The sequence below is a fragment of the Canis lupus genome, chromosome 4 (assembly GCF_011100685.1).
Source record: "Canis lupus familiaris isolate Mischka breed German Shepherd chromosome 4, alternate assembly UU_Cfam_GSD_1.0, whole genome shotgun sequence".
Lineage (NCBI taxonomy): Eukaryota > Metazoa > Chordata > Mammalia > Carnivora > Canidae > Canis > Canis lupus.
Window position 1 is genome coordinate 45,177,218 of NC_049225.1, and position 25,003 is coordinate 45,202,220.

Below are 25,003 nucleotides of genomic sequence, written 5' to 3' on the forward strand. Positions count from 1 at the left end.
ATTTGATAAATGATTAAATGCTGGGTCTAGCTGTTATAACACTCTGTTGTGTGTGTAAGCACCATAGAAGATCATCAGAAATAGTACCTGTACTCCATGAGCTTCAAATTAGATGCTTTTCAAATTTTAGTATTTTAATTATATTCACCATTCATATGGTGGCCAGGGGTTAATTTCTCCTCTCAAAATACCAAAAAGTAGGAACCAGAATCTCTGTAATTCAGAAAGTTCTTATGGCCTCCTACTTGAATTACTATTTCCTTCTCTGATATTACTACTTCTCATTTTGTTACCTTCCTGTCCAAACACCTGTGTGTGTGTACATGTATGCTTTAATTGGATGCTTCCTAAAACACAACAATCTCTGCTTGAACAAACTGCCAGTAATTCTCTCATGTCTTCTTGGTCAGACCTTATTTTCTTAGGATGAAAGTCAAACTTCTTGGTCATCTGGTCCCTACACATCTATTGATAAATTTCTGCTACAGTCCAATAAAAAATCACTATGTTCTCATTAGTCTGACTAGAATTGGAATTTGATGGAAAGGAATATTCCTGAAAAATCATCATCATTTTTACATCACTTCTTCATTCTCCAACAACCATACCCATCGTTTTCTTCTTCATTTGGAATATCCTTCATCTCATTTCCACTCATATAAACTCTAACCCTCATTTACAGCCTAATTAAAACTCCGCCTCCTCAAAGCTTCCCCTATTATTCCAGTCTGCCGACACATGTAATGTTTATTTTCTTATTTCCCTACTGAGAGTCGGTAGAAATTTTCTCTATAAATGTATAGGGGTGCTTGCTTTCTTCAATAAACAGCAAAGTACATATTTTTATCTATCCATATAAGAAGTGAAAGTTGACACAGAATTGAGAGAAGAAAATAGAAACTGCATAAAAAAAATAGTAAGGTACGATCCATACAGATAGCTATGAACAATAAGAAAGACAGTCTAACAGGTTACCACAAGATAATGGATTCTCCAAATATTCCAAGGAGAGTCTGTCTGCTTAGACTTAATCTCCTGGGAAATAAAATGTCTAAAACAATATTCACTTAAAATTTTGTCATATGCCTATATCAATATAAAATTTTTGGAGACATATCCAATGTATACACTGTTGCATTTATACAATCCATCACGTGTGTGTATGTGTGTATGTGAGTGCACATATGCTAATGTATACAGGATAAGACATACTCAGAAATAGAATTTTAAAGGATAAATGTACAGAAAAGTAAATAGAAATAGAAATTTTAATATTTCCTACACCCTTGTGAACCATGATGCTCAAATCACATTTTGAAAACCCAATCCTGCTAATTTTAACAAGACAGTGAAATGAAAAAATAAAGAAATTAGCTCACTGATACAGTAACTGAGCCTAAAGTGTTGAGGGCAGAGATCAGGGTTGAGAAGGGAGGAAGAACATAGAAGAATATATTTTATGTTACAAAGAAATCAGCTCTTCACCAAATCAAACATTATATTTCTGAGAGACTTATACTGGTTGAGAGCTCCCAGGAGGGAAGTGTTTGTATGTGGAAACAAAGAGAAAGTGGGACCTTTTACATGCATTCTGACTTGACTGGATGGGACAGCATAACTGGAACAGTGGCTTAGGCTTTAACGGGAATGTTCCTTGGTCTAAGATGACCAAAGGAGTTCAAGTCAAAAGGACAGCACAGGTCTCCCTTGTCTTCCTTCCCCTAAAATTGTACACTACCAAAGGTCTATAGTACTCATTTTGGCACTTTTGTGTATGGCCTTATGTAACCATCTCTCTGGACTTTGATCAGTTTGTATTTCTTGATGTCTATTCTTCTCAGTAATGGCCCTTCTCCCAACTGAACTACCCTTCATGAACCCAAAACAGACACATACATGCAAAGAGACAAACACAACGGTTTTGTATAATGCTGAGTTTCCAGTAGCTTCTCCTTAAATCTTTTCAGAACTAAAAGAGGGATCCTCCAACTTAAAGTGTCTTCTCATCTGAGATGACTTAGCTACTTTTCATCAACTCTAAATAAAAAGAAACATAGTTTTGTCAGCATCATATGCGTGTGTTTTTTAAAAATATACATATTTAACCAATATGTGTTGCCTTCTAAATGCCGATTTTCTTCTTTTTAAAATAATTTCAAAGATCCTTTTGGATCAGTGAATGTGAGATAGTGTATTTCTTGCTTCCCAAGCCTCCTCTTGTGCCTAGACTCTGTATTAGTTCATGTTCCTCTTTTTTATGTTTAATACAAGCGAGGTATTGCTGTAGTGTCATTCGTTCCTACTCCCCCTCAGGCCAGAGTGAATCTCCAGGAATGGAATTCCCAAAGAATGCCAACTCAGATATTTCAGCCCCTTCCATTAGTAAATATGCTTGTATTTCAATTGCTTTTTCTTCTTCACAAATATCCTTGGGATGTTAAGAGAACTGGGAGGATACTACACTCTGAGCAAGAGCCATCACTGAATAACACTCAGGGATCCTGCTTATCCACTTGTAGAGGAGCATTGCTCAGTGTGTGAAGCACTGTTTTCCAGCTCCCAACTCAGCATTATCCAACATCGCTCCCAGTTTTTCTCCCTTGAGGCACTGGAGGCCTTTGTATATCATTGCATTTTCCTCTTCTAGACCTTGGCTTTATTGTCTTCCACTTCATTGTAACAGACTCCATAAACCCTTTGCCTGATCAAAACTGAACATAATTAGTATGAAGTCATTTTCCTTCTCTTTAAATGGCTTCCCTCTAAAAAGCCCTGGGGTTTTCCTCAATCAGCTGAAATAGCTAAAGTTTTTAAAGTAAGTCTTCCCTCCATCTCTTTCCTAAAAGTCCACCTAGATACTTTTACTTCAGAATAGCTTTAAGTTTATGTACTGAAATAAAAAAATTCTGACCAACGTCTTAATACTGAAAAGATTGGGTTGGCAAATCATTCACTCACCATCCCCTCCCACATACATACAATTACTTTCCTAATCTCCACATTAAATTGATTTTCATTTGATTTAATTTTATCAGAACACCTTAAAATTACTTTAGAAATTTGGTATAGTGAAATTCAGCCCATCTTCCAGATGAGTCAACCTTAAAAAACAAGCAACAACACTATCTCAAACACACGTAAATTAAGCTACCATTGCTGGTTTCTAGCTTTCTCTCTATTATCTTTATTGTCTCTGGCTTCCTCAAAGTGTGCACATAAGTTGGTAAGTCAAGTGCTACAAAGGAATAAGCAGACTTTAAATGAGTGGAGTAGATGGAAGGGAGCTCAGGTGAATCAGGTGACATCAACCCATCCAGCACTCCTGCAGTTACTGTTTCTAACCAAATTCATCCAGTAGGAAAGCTGGACAAGTGTTACTGGATCTTGTATATTTCTTTTTTTTTTTTTTTTTTTGGATCTTGTATATTTCAAGAGAAGCCAACAATAAAAATTTCTACTTAAAAATGTTGGTTCATAACGCCAAATTTTTTAAACACTGGACTGACCAAATTTCATGCACTACAGTTCATAACCTCTATGTTAATGACCATTCTGTGAATCTCCTCCCTCAACCTTTGACACCTTGAACATCCCTCAAACTGAGCTTAGGGAAACTGGAAAGACAATTTTCAAGGCACTTCTTTCAGCTAGCACCAAATAATACTCAACATTAAATCAGTAACATTTTTACCTCTAGGTGTAAGTGTATATACATAATACCTACATGTGTGCAATTTCTATCCTACTTACAAATCTATTACTTGAAATTTCCTCCTCCTCACTGTGTCCTAGTTTCAGAATGGGTAAATTAAATGTCTCATTACTTCTTATATGCCTTTGCAACCCCTTTTTTAGTGTCGTCATATTTTATTGTGTGCAGGTTCATCAGGATGCAGTTGTCTGTAGGAAACTCATACTATCAACTTCCTTAGCTTTAACTTGTTTTACTTATGGCTTTGATACTTGATTGCGTCTCTCCCCAAAATTTAAATTTAATTTTATCCTTGACAAACAACAACTAAACTAAAAAGTGACTGAACAATAAGCAAAAAAGTAGAGATTTCCAAGTGAAGAGTCTTCCAATGGTGAAGTGACAAAAACAGTTTGCCTCTCACCCAGTTACTGCCTTTGCTGCTTAACTGAAGTGAAAGTACAGATATCAGGAGCTCAGCAGCTTAAAACCAAATGATTATCCACCCAGCCCAATGTCTCCCCGAAGGCCTAAAGATTACACATGTAATAATCAGGCTGCCCTTGCCAAAAGTAAGGCTTAGTGCTTCATTTTATTTATTGTATTTATTGAATGGAGCCATTCCTTGATACCCCCTGGGAGCATTAACAAACATGAAAGAAACCACCAAAGGAAAGAAAGAAATATATAAATAACTAAAACCCATGCCACTAAAGTTTATAATCTGGAACAAGCAGTATTGACACTCTTTCAAGTCATCTGTTCTATTTTCAAGCAATGTAAGCATTGCTTCCATTTGCCAAAAACCCGAAACTCCAAAGTCCCATATAGGTCCCTTTGCAAAATACCTGTCCTTCCATTTCTTCTTAATGTACCAAGCCAAGTGACAATGTGATACTCCTAAATTTTGTGTCTAATGCTGTTATTATTAGCTGTTTTTTAGCGTGGCGATGATCACATATTTAAGACTCTTGTTAACAAACTTTTTGTAAAATAAGGTGCCACTACAGCCTCTAATATCTGAACTTTTATGGAACCCAGCGGTTATTAATATCCTATTATCCTTTCATTTAGGAATAGATAAGACTGTGAACCTTCTGACAGGTGATTTTTTTCTCACATCTTTTACTTTTCAATCCATGATGACTCATTTCACATTCCTTACAAATATCATTCTTTCAAATTTGCAAGTGTAAGAAAAATGAATCTTAAAAAACACAGTTTGAAATAATTGTCATGATAAAGGATTTAAAGTTTGTTTTGTTTTCTTCGTGCTTTGTTTTGTTTTTAAGGAATTGAGACAAAATTTTCTTTCCATGGAAGTTTTTTCCCATGAAGTTTGGCTGGAAAAGAAATCATCCCTGTATTGATATCAAAAGCATAGTTGAGTATTACTTCATGATTTCTGTAGCTTGTTTACTATTCTTATTCCCAACTTTAAAAGCAAAACTATGAGCCCTTGGCTATAATTATCTGGTGCTTATTGTAAGTTTTTATATCTTTTCCAGGCGTCCTCTGTAAACTTTACATATGAGATGATGGGGAAGAAGGAAGGAGTAGAGTGGATCATAAAACAAAATAAAGTTAAGAGTATATTAGTGCAATAGAGTGGAGCAAAAATAGAAACCCACTCACAGGTCTTAGATGTGCTTACTTAGAGTGCACTCTAATACCTTTATTCAGGGGCTGTTTTTTGAAGAGAAAGGAAGAAGACTTGAAAAACTCACCTCACATGACAAATGAATGCAATGTGGTTGGTGGCACTAACCTATAGATATTGTCCCTGGTATTAAGGAAATCCTTCCTCCTCTCAGAGTTCAGTCCTTATGCCTCAGTTAACATGTGATGAGTGCCTGGGTGTGTTCAAGATCTCCTGAGGAGGCAGGAACACTGCAGGCCTCAGCCAAGAGGACTCACTATCTAATAGAATCTATGTTCCACAAACACACTTTACACAAATCCATTATGTGCCAAGAGCTAGCTTGTTTTATAAGTGCATTCTGTGAAATGCAATGAAATTAAACAACATTTATATTTCCAACCTCAAAATACATTGTGAGAATTATAAATTTCCCAGCTGATAAGAAATGAAAATGAACATCATTCTTATTTACTTCCGGTGGAAGCAGAGAGGCTAAGGGAAGGCTAATTTTCTTCTTTAACAAAGTCTAGATTTAGTTTTCTATAATTTCTGGCTCTATATTCCATAGACAAGCTTCTTTTCTTTGTGTTTTCTTTTTTTTTTTTCTTTCTGGATTTCTAATACAATAACTAAAACTAGAATTATGTGAAAAAAAAAAAAACACTCAAGGATATTTTTAAGTCCCCAAGGTGAAGAAATCGCCTAAGGGAGTCAAGTGTACATAGACCAGATTTTTTTTACAGTGTGTACTATTCTGCATTTTTAAGGAGGCAATTAGTTATTCTTGTGTATTAGTGACTGCCCCATTTTCTCCATAACTCAGGTGATACAAAGGGCCTCAGAAAGGATATATTTTAAGTGGGACATTTATTACCCCCAAAAAAGGATGATTCTAATTTAAAGTCATCGAGGAAGCTCTTTCTATAGATGCAGTAAATTACACAGCCACAAAAATTTGGCCTAGCTGTTCTCAACTCTCATTGCCATTTCTAACTAAACCATCTTTAACTTAAAGACAGAGCTAAAGAACCTGATAAAACCACTTGAACCTGAGAGTTGTATTTGTTTAAAGTGAGCAAAGCCAGCACTATGTTAATTTGGTTGCCATACATATAGCGAGTGTAAGATGCGGAGCTGTGAAGAAAAGAAAAGAATAAAAAAAAAGACGAATTTATCATGTGTTCAGTGTGATGGGACTTTCAAGTTACTAGTAGGTCACTCCTGTCACAGTGGCATGGAGGCAGAACTGTTGGCAGGCAGAGCCTTTATTACATGAGTCTGACGGGTTGGATACATGTTTCACACTAGAGAAAGAGGACTTGGTCTTTGAGATCTGTCTTCACATTCTAACTTTGCTTAGCAAAAGCAACTGGAATTTTTTAAGGGCAATTTTAAATAAGTGCTGTGAAAATCAAGGTACCCCAAGATCCTACCATAAAAATGAAATGAAAATACATGGGATACAAAGAAAAATTCATTTTATGAGCACATATCTTTACAATCTAAAATTGAATCGGAGAGCTTCTTTCTAAAAGTATAGATTCTTTAACTTCCTCTTCAAGAGAGGCATACCTAAAAGGTTATTGATTTGGTTCTGAAGGACAGAGTGTTTATTATGGAGGAAGCCATCGCGGGGTACAAGTGTGAGAAATTAATGATGGCTTTGTAAGTGTCCATGCTGTGGTGTGGAACCAGTGGGGCAACTGTCAATCTATATGATAATACATTCCCAAACTTCATAAAATCAGTGATGTGAAAATGCATTGATTTCTTTGTGAGCTAAACAGAATTTGTCAAAGAGAAAGAGCAAGAAGTTTACTGAAGTTAACACCTCTGCCTGCGCCTCACTTTTTATTTGCTTAAAGGCTTTATGATGTTACATGTAAAATATCTTATTTTTATTTTTGGTCCCAAATGAGAATAGAACACGCATTATGTACATCTTCTGAATATGTGAGATACTGAAACATTTAAAAAAGAGAAAAGGAAGCACATTTTATCTGTACATTTTAAAATAACTAGCTATCCCCTAAGCTTGAACTCCGGTGTCCTTACCTCCTTCGTGCTCTGCCAGATGTAGGCACAAAAGAGTCACTCAGTACTTCTAAGTACAGATTTCTTTACACAATTCTGACTGCATTATAACTGAAATTACAGGAAAAAATTGAGACACTAGATTTAAGGGTTTATTTCCTATCCATACACAGGGATTTATATAAACTCCTCAAAGATGCAAATTGCTCAAATATGATGTTTTGAATAATACTAGAAAAAAGAGACTACTCTTGGTTTATGAAATACATCATTAATTACAAAATTCTCCTATCCATAATAGTTCTAAGTAAATTCAAGGCAAGCATTTTTTGCTCCCTTTGCTTCCCTGGAAAACTCTCCTTATCAGCTGAGTTTTTAAGATGTATATAGGTTTAACAAGAAGGGGTGCGGATTCTATCGATTTGCTTCAATTTTGTATAGATGATTCCCACGAGACCAGTGAGAGTACCACCATGGAAGATTTGCCAAAATACCTTGTCTAAAATGTGCCATAAATTCTTGGATTGCAAGTGATTTCATTTATTAGGCAATCAAACTGCCTCCACTTAAATAGTATCTGACACACACAGAGTTGAAAAAGAACATCAGTAAATGGATTCAATGTATGCCTTTATGAAAACTTCTAAAAGTAATTTCCTATCAAATAAGTACCTTAGAGTGTTGAATGTGCCAAGTGTCAGAATTTTGTTAAAATTCAAAAGGAGTCAAGTACAGATTTTTCCTTGAGAGTACACCTTGATTAGCTACATGAACGGAGGCATAAGTAAGACACATCTCCTTGTCCCCACAGTAGAATAAATTATTTCAGAATTAAACACAAATTTAAATGCAACAAAGTGACATCTTTTTGGATATATGCGACTTACCCAGGAAATGATGTATTTTCAACACAGTTTTGAGATTAAATGATATTTAGCTATGCTTTCGCATTCACAACAAGCTGTCCGCCTGCAAATTTCTTTTTCTTTTTTTAAATGCAAGAAAATACTTAAAGCTGCTCTAGTAGAAGTTTATAATATTTTATATAAACATTCTTAACTGATCTGTTTGTAAACATTTTAATGGCAATTCTTTCAGCAAACACACGATATATTCATAACAAACCACACAGCATTTGATGTTTTTCTTCATAAATCAGCTGTACCTAATGCAATTTATCTTTTAAAAGATGTTTTTGACTAAACACAATTCTGAGTCGCTAAGAAATCCACAAATAAGCACCTTATCTCTTTAATGACTTGCTTGGGCTTCCCTATATTTACTGCTTAATGATCGGAAGCATTTAATTTTCAAAGTTTCATTAAAACCCATCTACAAAGCTGATGGATAAGCAATAGTGATTTGTGATAGAAGATGTGGAAAGCCATTAACCTACATAGGTACCAAGGAGAAAAGTAAACATAGAAGAGAATACTTTTTTGAAGACAAGTCTCTTCCTATTTGTCATTATTAAACTCCAGAGCATCTGTTCCAGGTTTGATCTTCAATACGGATATGAGGCATTGCTGCCTGGAAATGAAAGTCTAAGATAAGGTAGGATTCTTAAGAGATCTTCATGAAAAAAATACCCCAGGTTGCCATTTACTGTGAAGGGGAAATCAATACGAAGACCTAGAAACTTGTGGCGAGAGGACATTTTCTAGGTATAGGTCATAGTTTATCAAGTCGCCTCTTTTGCAATGTAATTTACTTGCTAATAAGACCAACTGACTATACCTGAATACTGTGTTATCATCAAAATGTGATTTTAAAATTCTCTCCTCATTCCTTGTGTGCTTGAGGTTTGCTGGTTTATTTTTCACGAGCTCTGAGTGGGTAGACAAGGTCGAGTTAAAAGAAAATGAATGGTTTCACACTCCTCTTTATTAAAGAAAAACAGGCATCCCCAATGCCACACTGCGCCGTTACCCAGAACATTAAAAGGTATTTAAGAAGCAGGCCTACCGTTCTCATCATCTGACTTATTTTCGTTGTCAGAATCGGTCAAAGTAAGGGCTGAGTTCTCACGACTGGACAGGCCGGAACTGCGTCTGGATTTTATCCCTCTCCCCCACAGTCTGATGGCGTGTTCTGGAGACATCCCTCCCTCTGTGTCGGAGTCGGCGTCAGACCCTGTGCTCAGAGAGTAGCCCTGGTGAAGGATCCCCATGTCAGAACAGTAGCCACTTCGGTGCGGGGAGGGCTCACAGATTCCCAGTTCCGCAAGGGTGAAGTTAGTTCCTAAGGTGACAGCAACAGAGAGACTCATTACAAATTGTGAAATGCCCTACAAAGTTGAAATTGATTCTTAAAAACAAAACAAAACAAAACAAAACAAAAAACAGACAGGTGCTTTTCCCATCCAAAAAAAAAAAAAGAAAAAATCTATTGGATTTCCATGGTGTACAGGAATATATGAGCAAGAGCAAGAGTATGTGGGATACTGGGGTACATTTGAGAACAAAAAAAAACATAAACATCCAAGAATTATTTTAACCCTCGGCCAGAATGCTCAGATTTTGCTTCAAAAATGTTACAGCAGTACTGTGGTCTAGGTAGCACAAGGAGCTGAAAAAACACTGGATATATAACAACAGCTAACATATACCAAGCGCTTACTTTGCTCCGGGCATCTTTTGTTTGGCAACTTCTATTTTATGTTTTTCGATTTTACAACAGCTCTATGGAGAAGATAATATTACTGTAATCATGTTGTAAGGAGACTGAAGAACAGAGGAACAGAGAATTTAAGTGACTTACCCAAGGTCACACATCTAGATTGTAGCAAAACATGGATCTGATCCTTGAGCAGTCTGTCTTCATGTCAAAGAACCTTAATCCTCCAATAAATGTGAGTGGTGGCCGGGAGACCTGGGTACCAGTCCCAGCTTCCCACTGGTAAGTCTCATTGTGGCAAGTCTCTTACTCCTTGAGCCCCAGTTTTGTCATCTGTAAAATCTGGGTATTAATCTCTTAAATTCCTCTCAAGATCACTGTGTATCTTCTATGTGATAATATACAACAGACTTTTTCTCTAAAAATAAACTATGTAATGCATTATTTAATGCAGCATCCTAGGGATGAAGAGTCAGTCCTCACATTTTTAAATGATACCAAACGATGTTTCCGACTTAAAACCACAAGTAGGTTTCACCCACGGAGAGTTGAGTGTGTGCACACATGGGAAGCAGAAGAGGATAGGCATTTATTGAACATTTATATGTTACCATGTGCTGGGCATGAGCAGACAGTTTATAGGCTTTACATCTCATTCAGCTGTCATCATACCTAGCAGGTTAGGCATTGACCATTTTCAAGGTCACGCCTAGGCAAGTTGCAGATCCAGGATAACACCTCTAATCTGCAGATTCTAATCATCTGCTCATTCTACAATGTGAAATGATCTCAAACAAAAACCATCCTGGCAACATTTTGGCACAATGAATGCTCTATCTGTGTGCTTTACTATTACAGCTTCTTACAAGACATTTTTAGCTGTTGATGCAAATTAGATGAAATCATGTGGTACGTCATATTTCCTGACATATAAAGCTAGGTTTTTTGTTTTTGTTTTTGTTTTTGTCTTTAACCAAGTTATGGACAATGGGGAAAATGCAGTGAAGAAATAAACTTCCTGCTAGTAGTGAGGAAAACCTTATAAATGACACCAAATCCATGGTTTACTATATATATATATATATATATATATAGATTGTATTAGGGCCATTCCCTAACAGTCATATTTCCAAACTTATGATATGACATTATGATACTCCATCTACATGGCATCATTTCTCAGCTTTTATTTTTAAAAGCATTAAGCAACTGTTTGTATTAACATAGTGTGACTTTCATTTGTAATAGATACGTATTTTTATTCTAGGTTTTATTTTCCGACTTCACTACACATTGAAGTCCCACAGCCTTCCTTAGTTAGCTGTGTAAATGGGATCAAACCCAATTTTATACATAATTGCCTCTGCAGAGTGAAACCTATTCAGTGGAGAACTAACCCAAGCAAAAACTTCCTGTGGGGGATGGGGTGATTTCCTCCCAGTTTATGGAAGAAGGAAGTTCTCACTGCCACCAGCATGGTCCTAAGGGCTGTTATTTATTCCCTGTGCACACTTTATCATGCTGTCTGAAATCCCTTGCCTAGTGTACTCTGTTCCAGCTTACATCCCTGGTAACTAGATATTGTTTCATAATTGTACAGTAAAGTGTATATTTTAGTTTCAGTAGTCTATAAAACAAAAGTTCATGTATGTCTGATGTTACAATACTTTCCTATTTTTGCTTTCTCAGTCTTACATAAATAAAAAGAGTCACAGTATTAGCATTCTCCCATCTTGTTTTTAGAGTTCATGTTTGCTCTGGACAGGCATGAAATACAATGCTTCCTTTTCCTACAATAAATGAAAACAAGTCAAACTAAAACACACATGTTTTTATTCTACATGCGGGAATTTTTAGCTATATGATTCCATTTGAAATGGAGTGTGTATGTATTAAGGCAACTTTTCTGATGGTTTTCCCACATCTCATTATCTGGAGCTAGCTTCAAAGACCTCCTCAGGAAAGGAGAAACATCTGTGTGAGGAGAAGAAGCCTCAGTTTTCAGAGCATCCCATGTGATTTTCAATCTGGGTACTCAAAGTAATAGGCAATAAGCCTTGGGCATGGAAAGCCAGGGAATAAATACAGTTTCCCTTCTTTGGTTATAAAATTTACTTGATGATAAGAAATTAAAATATTATTTTTCTGTTAAAATAAACTTGAGATCATTATAAATCAGTTAAAATTTGCACAACTTTTAAAGTAACCACAAATATTAGAAAAAAATGTTCTTCAAGAGTTTCAGCTTTAAGCTTACAGCCCTAAAAGCCATAAACAAGCAAAAGTGTAAAGAAAATTGGAGGTACTATACTGAATTCACCAGGAAAAAGTAACTGTTCACATTGGCTTTTGGAAGCTAGGTTTTCCCCTAAATTCAGAAGTCCCCCCCCCAAAAAAAAACAGTTTTCTCAAAAATACTACCTTCTAAACTCTTCATTTTCATCTTCCAGTAGGACCACAGTTCACCAAAGCTATCCGTTCCTCACAATTCCAAGTTTGGTACCCTTCGTCCTCAACTAACTCAAAGAATAGGAATCTTATTCTAAGTACCTGGGACAGATTCTGGACCAAGCCTTTTCTAAGTTTGCTGGCTTAACATATGAAGCTGGTAAGCCACATACACAGTGGAAAGGAAAAACTGATATATCATTTATTAAATCATTCAACAAATATTTATCGTTTCTAGGGCTGTGCTAGGCACTGGGGATATTACAGTGAGCCTTATAAAAATGGAGCCCCTGACATTTACAGTCTAAATGGAAAGAAACATTAATCAAAGAATCCCATAAACAAAGTACAATTTATACAGTAATAAATACTGTATAGGAAAAGGACAAGGAGCCATGAAAGGTCATCTAGAGGTCCAACTGTTCATCCTTTCACAGCTTGGTTAGCAGATGTTCATCTAGCAGTAGACTCACTGCTTGAGAGGGACTGCAAATTTGCTCCACAAAGTCATCAGGCCCCTTTCAGTTTGCTCTTCCCACACCATTCCCAAACATTCCCCCACGTATACACTAATTTCAGACAAACATTTTTCAAGTAGTTCCTCTTACCGCACAAAACCCTCATGTCATACTCTTTTGCTCAGAATGTAAATAGCACAGGGGAATTTTAACACCATGTCAACTTATTGTTTTGCACTTACTTTGCTCATTGATGGAAGGTTGATTTTGCTTTAATTCATCTTGTATAAATATGTCTTTATTAAGCTCCATGGCAGCTTTGAATGGAAGAGAGAGACTAGTCATTGTGTGATTCTCCAAGCTAAGATTTCTAGTGGAAAGCAGTCAACATTTCTTTCCTTCTTTACTTTCTTGCAGAAAGGTAGAAAGAGTAATAATATTTCAGTTTTTGTGGAAAATATGTTTACCTTCTATCTGCCTCCAATCTCTCTGATACCATATTAAAATGGATGTGGATGATGTTTTAAACTCATTTCATCTCAGGCATGTGTTTTGTAGTTGCTGCCAATAAATTGCTTGGTGTGGCCCCATGTTACATTATCAAGGCCAAAGTCACTATTTTTATTTTTAAAAACCCATATTTATATCATAGAATTTTAGTCCAATTTAGGGTATTGGGAAAGAATGTTGATAACTAAAAACTGTTAGGTGATCAGGATATCAGAACACGAGTGTTTAAAAGGAACTCTCTTGATAAGTCTCTTTGTCTTTAAGTTGTCCTTTTCTTTATCATAACCTCAGTGTGTAACCCAGATCCTCTCCAGAACTTTTTTAGAGATAAATTTTGCAAAAGATATCAAAAGTCAGCCTTTAACCAACTAGTTTTGCATCAAGGACACAATGCAAAGGAAAGATAGCGTATTGTGATCATGGCTTTATCTTCTAAGTTTTTACCAACTTCTCACACTTTGAAATAACCTTTAACTAGGAGAAGCACATATGTCGCTAAGTCAGAATTATCATGTCATGGTAATACCAGGGAATACAAATAGCACTGGAAATGTCAGCATTTGAGCAGATTTTCTACTATGAGGGCAGGAAGAGAAAAGTTAACTGTAGTAATAGGGGAGTATAATATAGAAAACTTGTATTACTTAAATGTTCACTATGCAAGCCCCCTGAACTTAAGAGATGAAATTCTACACATGGGAGCAAAAGTTACTACAAGTGTGAAAACAGTCACTAACAATCACTTATAAAATTCATCTCCATCATCCCCACCCACCTACTGTTAGTATTTCCTCTCCTAACAACCACCCTATCAATGTCTGTATCATCAGCGAGTTGCTGATAGAAGGAAATAATATGATGCCAACATGAGTTTGAGTTATACAGCTTATGAAGACATAGATTTCTATGAAGTCAATACAAGTAATGCTAAAAAACACGAGGATCACAAGCATGATCGAACAGAACTAACCTGCGAACAAGAAAAATGGAAATGCATGTTGGCGTGCATAGCAACTACATAGAAAGAGTTTGAAGACAGACCTATTAGAATCCTGGGACCTGAGGAAGGACATGGTTATGAGTTCCCTGGGGTTTCTTTTGAATTATATCTCAGTTGTTGGAGAAATCTGCAAATTAAAAACACCAGTGGAAGCACAAACTAAGCCCAGCATAAAGCCTACTGTATTTATAAGGGTCCTTCCTTACCTCCACAAACATCCCAGGGTGGAATCAAGTGAAACCAGAATTTCATCCTCCTCCAGTAGGGATGAGCCTTCCCAGAGACCCCTCACAAAGGTGTCACTGGTGGCTATAAGGAGATCCCGGACTTCCATCCCCACCCAGTAGCAATGAAGCACCCCTTCCTCTCCCTCATGGTGTCAGAGAAGAATTAATGTTAAATCTAATTTTACTACCACAGAAGGATTCATGTGGGAACTGTAAGGAGGTGTGCCTCTCCCTCTCAACCACGTGGGTACCTGCAGAGTCCTAGGGAAGATTCTAAACACCCAACTTGGTTCAGCAGCAATAGAGTATCCCTTCTCCAACCATACCAACCCATCCTGCTTTGTCAAAGTAGGCCAAGTGAGAAGTTTGGACTCCATCTCTGCCTGACAGCCTAGCCCCAGTGTCCCATTTTTCCCACTGGCCTGGTGTCAGAGGAGGCCTGCTGAAATAGAAGATTTAAATAAGATCCAGAGTTTCAAAACAATATTTCAAATAGCCAGGAGACAATAAAAAAATCACTCACCATACCGAGAATCAGGAAAATCTTAATTTGAATGAGGACTGACAGTTATTTAAATAAAAGGTTAATGAGCAGTCCTTAGGAAAATTAATGAATTCATCTTTTTTTTTTTTATTTTCAAAGTACAACTCTCTGTGATTGTGCTGTAAAGTTTAAATATAAAGTGAAGGATGTATTGTACATTCTTGCAGTGTTGCCATAAAATGCCTTGCACAAAAGCTGTTACTCTTTATCCTTTTGAATAATTATAACATGGCTGGAATAATAAATTGTATTGAACATAAAATAAAATACACTCCATAGTTAACTTTTTTGAAGATAAAGTTTCAATAAATTATTTTTACTATTTAATATGAAACACTGATTGTTTGTTAACATTGATTCCATTTTTAAGTAGCCCTTTTTCTAAGCAACATTTATCCTAAGACAAAGAGAATCTCTTGTAAATAAACATGGGTCACTTCTCCTGAGCAAATGTTAGGGTCTACATTTTCAAGTCAGAACTGAGTATGAACTCCAAATTTTCCAGCAAGGATTTCAGAAAATGACATAAATTAAAATGCTATAGTTCTTTTTTGTCACAGTAAGTGGAGTAATTCGATCTGATACCTTAAGTTTTTGCAGCAGAAAGTTATCAAGAAAAATATGGCAATTATAAGTGATAAAGCATAATTTTTATTTTTGATTAACTGAAATTGTGCCATCAAATTGTTACCTTATATTTAATATAAATACCTTCTATTGAAATTTGAGAAATTATTGATATGTACGAGCTACCCAAAACAATCACCCATTCAAAAACTTACTGATATTATCTAAAATATTATTTTCAAGCAATCTAAAATCTACATCTGTATATGCATTGATAACAAATTTGAAAACCACCGAAGAAGCTACTTATGAATTCTAATGTTTTATGCCTGTGTATACTAAAATTCTTCACATTAACTCCTTCTTAATGCCCTTCTAAAGTTCATCTGATTTTACACATTCAGATATTTTCCCAAATGTTGACAAAACTGTTCGTGAAAAATCCTGTGGCTTGAAACTACAGAGTAGGTGTACATGCATTATTATTCATAAAAGTTTAAGCTAAATATTTATATTTCAAAAATGCACTTCAAGAGTAATAATTTTCTTTTATGTATAGCTCCTAAAATATTAATATCTTGATATTTCTAAACTTTTAGATTAAGTATTTTAAACTCCCTGAATGTGTGATACACAACAACTTTCACAATTTTTAACTAGAATCATTCCAGTGTAAATAAACACCTTCTGAATCAAGGAAACATCAAAATGGCTAGTGACGACAGGAGAGTTTCTAATATCCTTGGTTCCTCTGTAAGCTTTATAACTTCAAAGAGAAAGGTGAATGTGGCATTCTCCTCTGATACGGTGGCATTTTCACTGTTCCAGCCTGAACAAAGCCCAATTTGGAAAACCCAAAGCAGCCACAACAAAAGGTTCTGCTGAACAACTGCCAGATCATAAATAGAAACGAAATACCCAGTAACCTAGCTAGCTGGAGATTCTTTCCTTTGACAAAAATTCCAACAAGATAAAAATTGAATTCTGGTATTAAAAACTGTACCTATAAGCTACCCTATGTAACAGTATTACCAAGGTGTAGAGTCCTCTGATCATCTGAGACTCTGGCTCTTCAAACAAAATTTTTTGGGGGACAGAAAAAAATAAATAAAAGCACAATAGTGACTTAGCTTCAATAGTCTAGCTGTCCAAGTTTGAGAACACCTACTAGATTAACTTACATTTATTGAGGGCTTCACAGTGTGGCAGGCACTTTTCTAGATGTTTTCATGTACAGTTTTCAAATTAAGCAGGACGACAGCCCTACCTAAAAAATTGTCATTCTATAGACTAGAGTTAAAGTGGAATTCCAGAGTCTGTTTTAAAAATACTTGACTACAGGGACACCTGGGTGGCTCAGAGGTTGAGCATCTGTCTGCCTTCAGCTCAGGGCGTGATCCTGGGCTCTTGGAATCTAATCCCACATCGGGCTCCCCACAGGGAGTCTGCTTCTCCCTCTGCCTATGTCTCTGCCTCTCTCTATGTGTCTCTCATGAATAAATAAATAAAATCTTTTAAAGACAACAACCACAAATTCCTGGAATTATTTCTTCTGGTGAGTCTCCATGTACTCATCTATAAAATAAACATAAAAATAGCACCCACCTTCATAGGGCTGTTGTGAGCAATGAATTAGACAAGGCAGGTAAAAATGATTCTTAGAACATCACCTGTCACAGAGTAACCTTATAACGAACATAGCTATTATGATGATCATCAGTTTACAGATGCAGAAACATTATTTTTTTTAAATATAGCATTATTGACATCTTCTATTTTCTCTTGAGTTGATTTAGAAAGTTTTGAAATAAATATTTCTAGGAATATGCTCATTTCATCTATGTTTTCAAATGGATGGGCACAAAGTTATCAAAGTATGCTTTTAAATTTCTACTAGATTTGTAGAATATTGTCTTTATTTTCATTCTTGATATTACTTATTTGTGCTTTCTTTTAAAAATACTTAAAAAAATTTTTATTTGAGTATAGTTGATACACATTACATTAATTTCAAGTGTATAGTGATTCAACATCTCTGTTATGCGCTGCTCACCACAAGTGTAGGTACCATATGTCACCATACAACACTGTTACAATATCATTGACTATATTCCCTATGCTGTACCTCTTATTCCTATGACTTATCACTCTGTAACTGAAAGCCTGTATCTCCCACTCCCCTTCCCTCATTTTGATCATCCTCCCTACCCCCTGCCCTCTGGGAACCATCAGTTTGTTTTCTATTTTTATAGGTCTGATTCTGCTTTTTGTTTATTATTTGTTTTGTTTTTTAGATTCCACATGAATGAAAGCATTTGGTATTTGTTATTCTCAGTTTGATTCATTTCACTTAGCATAATACCCTCTAGAGCCATCCATGTTGTTACAAGTGGCAAAATCAAAAACCAAAAATTCATCCTTTTAATGGCTGTATAATATTCCTGCACACACAGGTGTGTGTGTGTGTGTGTGTGTGTGTGTATACACACCAGGTTTTCCTCACTAGACATACCATAAGATTCAATAATTCCAATGCTGGAAATTTACCCAAAGGAAATTAAAGCATTAATTCGAAAAGATATATGCACCCCTGTGTTTATTGCAGCATTATTTATTTATTTATATTTATTATTTAGGAAGCCACCTAAATGTCCATTAATGGGTGTATTTTCTTTAACTGGACTGCTTTCAGCAATGATTGATTTTGTCTTTAAAAAACAAATTTTCACTTTTCTGATTCTGTATATGTTTTTTAGTTTATTAACTTCTAACCTTATATATAGACATTATTCCTTTCCCCTCATTTCTTTGAGTTTATTCAACTCTTCTTTTCCATATCTCTAAAATTTAAATCTTCATGTCATTAGTGTTCAGCCACTCTTCTTTGTTTTATTATGAATATTTCAGACTATATCTCTCAGGTTTTGATTCACAGCCTTTTCATTGTTGTTTAGATCTAAACATTTTACACATCTATTGATGTGTAAGAAATATTTGGAACTGAACTATAATGAAACTATAATGAACTATAATGAAAGTACAACATATTCAAATTTGTGGGATGCAGGTGAATAGGAAGATTAGTAGGTGTGATTATTTATTTAAGAAATATTGTTTTCAAACTGGTGATCTATACTTCTACCTCAAGAGCCTAGAAAAGAAAAGAAAAAAAAAACTAGAAAAGAATGAACAAGTAAAGTTAAGTAGAGAAAAACAATCAAGATAAGAGCAAAAATTAAAGAAATAGAAAATAAACAATAAAAGAAAATACTAAAGGCAAAATCCAGTCCTTTGAAAAACTGATAAAATTGATAAACCCCTATCAAGAATGATCAATAAAAAAGGGAGAGTATATAAATACTCCAAATCAAGAGTAAAATAAGGGATATTGTTATAGATCCTACACCTACTTAAATGTATTGTCATAAAGTATAGTAATTTAGATGAAATGGATAAATTCCATATAAAATATAATTAATATTAAAATCAGCTATTTTCTCAAGAATTTATTAGAGATGGAGTCACCACATATTGATGATAATCAATAATGTATGGGTAATCAATAATCCATCAGAAAAGTTAATTCTAAGCCTGTAGACATCTATAATGGAGCCTTAAATAGACAAAAAGCAAATATTAATAAGACTATGGGGAAAAACACAATTATAGTAGGAAATTGTATCATATATCTTCCAGTTATTGATAAGACCAGCAAACAGCAAATCCCAGAGAAGAATTAATACCATATAGACAAATTGAATACATTATTAATAATTATCTGGAATCTTTCACTCAGTAATTAGAGAACATGTGTTCTTCTCTGATACATATAAATACTTATAAAAGTTTACAAGTCTATGAAACAAATTTCAAAATTGTTCAAAGATTTAATAACATACAAATTTTGCTTTCTAGCCAAACACAGTTAAATTAGAAGTCAAAAACAAATATATACAAAATATCACAATATATTGAGAAACTTGTTTTCAAGTTTCAAGAAACTTGTGTTGTAAGTTTACTGTATGTAGTAAACATATTGTGCATTCATTTCAACAGAAATGAATACCTTTCAACTTTCTTGCATCTTTGTATTTAAAAATGTCTCTCATAGATAGCATATATTTGAGACTTACTATTTATCTGATAATGTTCCTTTTCATTGGTATGACAGTCCATTTATATTAATGTAATTATTGATATGTCTGGATGTAGGTTCATCATTTTGCAATGTTTTTCCTCCTTTTTTTTTTTTTTTGTAATTGTTCTCTATGTTTCCTTTCCCATCTTCACTTGGGTTAATATTTTTTTAAAATTTCATTTTGCCTATTGATTTTTTAGCTATCTCCTCACATAATTTATGAGTGGTTGCTTTAGGCATTATGATATGTAAGCTATATCAGTATATTTAGAGTTCTAATATTATATGCTGTTTCTTCAATTTCTGTGAATTCGTTTCTCTATCCTAAAAACTCAGTCATTGCCTATTTACTCACTTGTAAATTATTTATTCTTTTCACTACTTAAGTACTACCTTTCACTCTAAGTATCTCTATTTATTTTTACTCTCTTTCCTCTCTGCACTGTCTCTTGCTAATTTCTTCTTGCTATTTTTTCCAGTTGACTAATTCCCTCTTTAATTGTGCCTGATCTCATATTTACTGTACGAACTCAGCTATTTTTTCAACAATTGTGTATTTCATTTATAAAATTTACATGCTTTTAAAGTGTTTCTATTCAGTTTTTCTATTATCATCTTGTAAATTTGCATATTATACATAGTTAAAGTATGGATCTAACAAATTATATTATTTTAGGACTTCAAAGATCAAAATTGCTTGTTTGTTGATTTGTTTGCTCTTAATTATGAAGATTTGTTTTCTTATATACTTAATTATTTTAGCTGACATCAGTTTATTTTAATTTTTGAAAATCGCAAGGGCCTCAGATGAAGATTTTTGCTTCCTGAAAGATTTGTATTTACTTTTGTCTAAGACATGTGGTACTATTAATCATGTATCTCTTTCCAGATTCCTGGTTAATGCAAAAATCTTAGTTTCAGTCCTCTTATTGCCCTACATTTGAAGTCCAACCTCCCAAATTCAGATCTGATATTAGTCCTTGCTGTCAGTGAAGACCTACCAAAAGCTTACAGTTCAATCTTCAGATTTCTGGCTTTAGCTCAATTTTGGTTTTTATCTTGTTTCATTTTGGCTGCTTGGAGACTTATCTTAATTACTGTGAGGACTATATTATTTTTGTTTTGATCAAACTATTTAATATTCCTATGTTTCAATTTCCTCACTTGTAATATGGAGGAAATTATAGCAGTTCTTGCCTCACCTAGTCATTGTGTCAAAGAGTATATATATTTAGAATATTCCAGAAAAAAGTCAAAAGTCAATAAATATTAGCTATTATCATTAATATTCTATTACCATGTTACTAGCAAGCGTAAAAATACAAAATTATGGCCATGATTCCCTCTCCAAATTTTTTTCTACCTCTATACAAACAATACTTTTCCAGTTAAACTGTATTTGTTTAAATATATTTAGTGTTTATTCCATTAAGCAATGTAACATTCTATTTTCTTAAAAGGAAAACAGAGAATATTTGATATATCAGTAGAGACATTACCAACATTAACTTGAATTTTGATAAAGACATGGCATTTGCATTCTCAGCACTCATGAAGGTCCCTGTCTCTATCACGCACTTGATGTTTTGAAAACATTTTGACTTTCCCATCACTGAAGGATTATTTTGGATCTCAAGAGTTAATTAACTAATCTACATTCCGACATCTAGTGAGATGGATAGATTGCAGTCTATCACCAGGTGAATATATATATAGCAGACATTTTACTTCAGTAACTAATCAGAATCTACTTTGTAACCACAAATATTGGGGAGAAATGTTAATGATATACTCTTGTTTGTAAATCAATTCCTTTAAATCAACTGCTTCATTACCAATTACTTCTAGGATTTAGATACTTGTCTAAAACTATGTTAAGTATCCAGCCACAAAGCTTGTACAGAATGGCAAGACCATAGTTTCCTAGTGCCTGTTAGCATCATTAAACAGAGAGAGGATAATTGAAACTGAATCAAGAGTTTTCCTTTTCTTTCTTTCCCACCTTGCTTCCTATGTTCCAAACACATGTCGTAGGTTACAAGTACATGTAAAGCCTTAATTACATTTAGCATCTGGCAGCTGTTGACTTACAGAGAGTTGTTGAGTCACATAAACTCAAAGTCAAAAGGAAATTCAGGAATAGAAGGCAGAAGCTTGCTCAATGGAGTAAAAAAATCTTATGTCATCACAGCTGAAATACTCTACCATCAGCACTATTATGTTCATGGTGTGAGTGATGCTGTAACTAATCAGTTTCAGCAATACCAGAGACTAAGTTGCCACTAAAATACATCATTCCCAATGTGGCTAGAGCCATCACCTAAAGGACTTACAAGCGTTGCTTTTAATGTGATGGATTCATTCACAAACAATGGGGACAACAGCTTTACAAGGATTTCAGCATATCTAGAGGTACCAACTGATGACTCTTTAAAAACACGATCTTCACACTATCCACTCAAAAGTGTCATGAAAGTTAGAAGTGTCAAGTAGTTCAGTTTATATACTGCTTACTTTTAGAGGAAATAAGTCTCTTGAGAAACCAGCAAGAAGAGATACAAATCTTTAATACTGGCCACCATTGGCCACATTTTGATAATTTTATGAGTAGAGAATTATCAGAAACAGTTGTCTTGGTCTTAATAGAGCTAGACCTCAAAATCCAAATGTCAAGTTACAAAAGCATAATAAGAAAAATATAGGGATGCCCGGGTGGCTCAGCGGTTGAATGTCTACCTTCAGCTCAGGGCATGATCCTGGAGTCCTGGGATCGAGTTCCACATTGAGCTGCCTGCAGGGAGCCTGCTTCTCCCTCTGCCTATGTCTCTGCCTCTCTCTGTGTGTCTTTCATAAATAAATAAGTAAAAATAAGTAAAATCTTAATATATATATATATATATATATATAATGAGTGCCATTATGTTGTTTTCAGATACATAATACTAACAAGATAAATTTGAACTGGAAAAATATATGCCAAATTCTTCATAGCAATTATTTCTGGCAATAGAGAAGAATGCATTGGTGGGTGGGGAGTAGAGGGAAGAAAGAGGATTTGAAACTAATTTGATGAAATACTAATGCTTATTAATTATAAGGAATGAGTATTGTATACTTTATTCTCTGTATTTTTCTGTGATTTAATGTTTTTTTTCCTAAAAAATAAAATAATTGAAAAATAGAAGTTCTGGATAGTATATATCACATACTTAAAAATATTTCCAAAATCATAATTTTCTTGTTAAGTAATGTCATTCAAACTTTTCATGGTTACATTTTGAAATAAACTACAAAGACCTGCCTGTCTATTTAACTTCTAGTCAATTAGGAATAAAGTTATGAAGCAAAGGTAAATGCAACCAATGGATAAATAAGTTGTGGTACATCCATACAATGGAATACTATTCAGGAATAAAAAGAAAAGGGCCATCAAGCCATGAAAAGACATGAAGGAAACTAATGCCAATCTGAAATGTCTACATACTGCATGACTCCAACTATATGACATTTTAGAAAAGGCAAAACTATGAAGACCTTAAAAAGATCAGTGGTTGCCAGAGATTGAGCAGGGAGAGATGAATATGTGAAGCACAGGCAATTTTTAGAGTAATGAAAATACTCTGCATGATATTATAATGATAGATACATGTCATTTTACATTTTCCCAAACCCATAGAATAATAGCATCAAGACTGAAGTGTAATGTAAACTATAGACTTTGAGTGATAATGATGTGCCAGTATAGGATCATCAGTTGTAATAAATGTTTACCACTCTGGTGAAGAATGTTGGTAATGGAAGAGGCTACGCATGTGTGGGAGAAGGAAGTATATGGTAAACCTCTGTTCCTTCCCCTTAAATTTGCTATGAACCTAAAATTGCTCTAACAAAATAGTCTTAATTTTTTTTTTAAAAGTAGTTGTAGCCTAATCATTACATGACAGGTATACTGTCAGAAAATTCATGTATTTTTTTCCTAGGGGAAAGATTCTAGATCCTTGTGGTTAAGAATAGACCAGAAACAAGTATTCCAGAATTTGAATCCCTATTCCACCACTTATGGTTTGATGATGCTCAAGCTAATTAATTTCTCCACCCTTGATCTCAAGTGTCCACATCTATAAAACAGGTTTAATAATATCTACTTATAATAGATATTATTATGATATCTGGAGACAACTATGTGGGAGCAGACACATGAATACACTAGAGGACACATAAACCTAAAAGAAAGGAATCTAGGTAAGTAGAACAAAGGTTAAAAGGCTCATTCATTCATTCATTCATTCATTCATTCATTTATCCTTTCAATACTTACTAAGAGCTTACAAACTACTAAACCTTGTTCTGCAGGCTTGGGATATATTGGCAAAAAGAGATAGAGAGAGAGGGAGAGGGAGAGAGAGAGAGAGATCTGTCCTCATGGAGCTTATATTTTAGCTGGGGCAAACAGATATTAAACAGTTAACATAATGAATAAGTTAAGTGTGTAGTATCCTCAAAGCTGGTAAGTACTATGAAAAGAAAACAAAATAGAATGTGAATGCCTTTTGTATTTTAAATAATTTGATCTAGGAAGGCTTCACTGAGAAGATGACATTTAAATAAAGACTTGAAGAGGTTAAAAGAGTCAGCTTTTCCAATACTGGGGCAAAAAGAAACCATCAGTGTAAAGGTCCCAGGCAGGACTGTGCCTGGCATGTGCCAGGAACAGCAAGAAGAACTTTGTGGCTAGAATACAGTAAACAAAGCTGCCATCCTACAAGAATGGGTCAGAGAATTAATGAGAGCTGAGTTCTAAACGGCTTTGGGAGTGATTTTAAGGACATGTATTTTTACTAAGGATGTAACTGAGAGCTACTGCATTGTTTTGGGGGAGAGGGGTGACACTGTCTAGTTTTCATTTTTAAAAGATTGCTCTATTAGGTTAGAATACTGAAGGAAAATCAGAGACTTCTCAGAATGCATTTGTAAGAGATGATCACAGACTATTCTGGTTGCAGGCAGCAAAGTGGTGGGCAGAGTGGGGTTTCCTAAAGGGCTATGTGTAGAGTTTGGCCAAAAGAGAGAAGTTGAAAGTGACAATGATTTTGAACTGAAAATTAAAAGAAGGGAGTAGCCATCAACT

General features: G+C 34.8%; 1 protein-coding gene across 5 annotated transcripts in view; it reads right to left on the reverse strand.

The window, feature by feature from the left end:
• Positions 1–9,233: 9,233 nt before the first annotated feature.
• The window catches only part of LOC119863952 (teneurin-2-like), a 664,488-nt gene continuing 648,718 nt past the window's right edge, over positions 9,234–25,003 (reverse strand). For all 5 annotated transcript variants that reach the window (XM_038534817.1, XM_038534816.1, XM_038534818.1 and 2 more), the window contains one exon: positions 9,234–9,608. In XM_038534817.1, the coding sequence (XP_038390745.1) occupies positions 9,316–9,608 (293 nt within the window). In that variant the 3' untranslated portion in view covers positions 9,234–9,315. The remainder of the gene's footprint in view (positions 9,609–25,003) is intronic.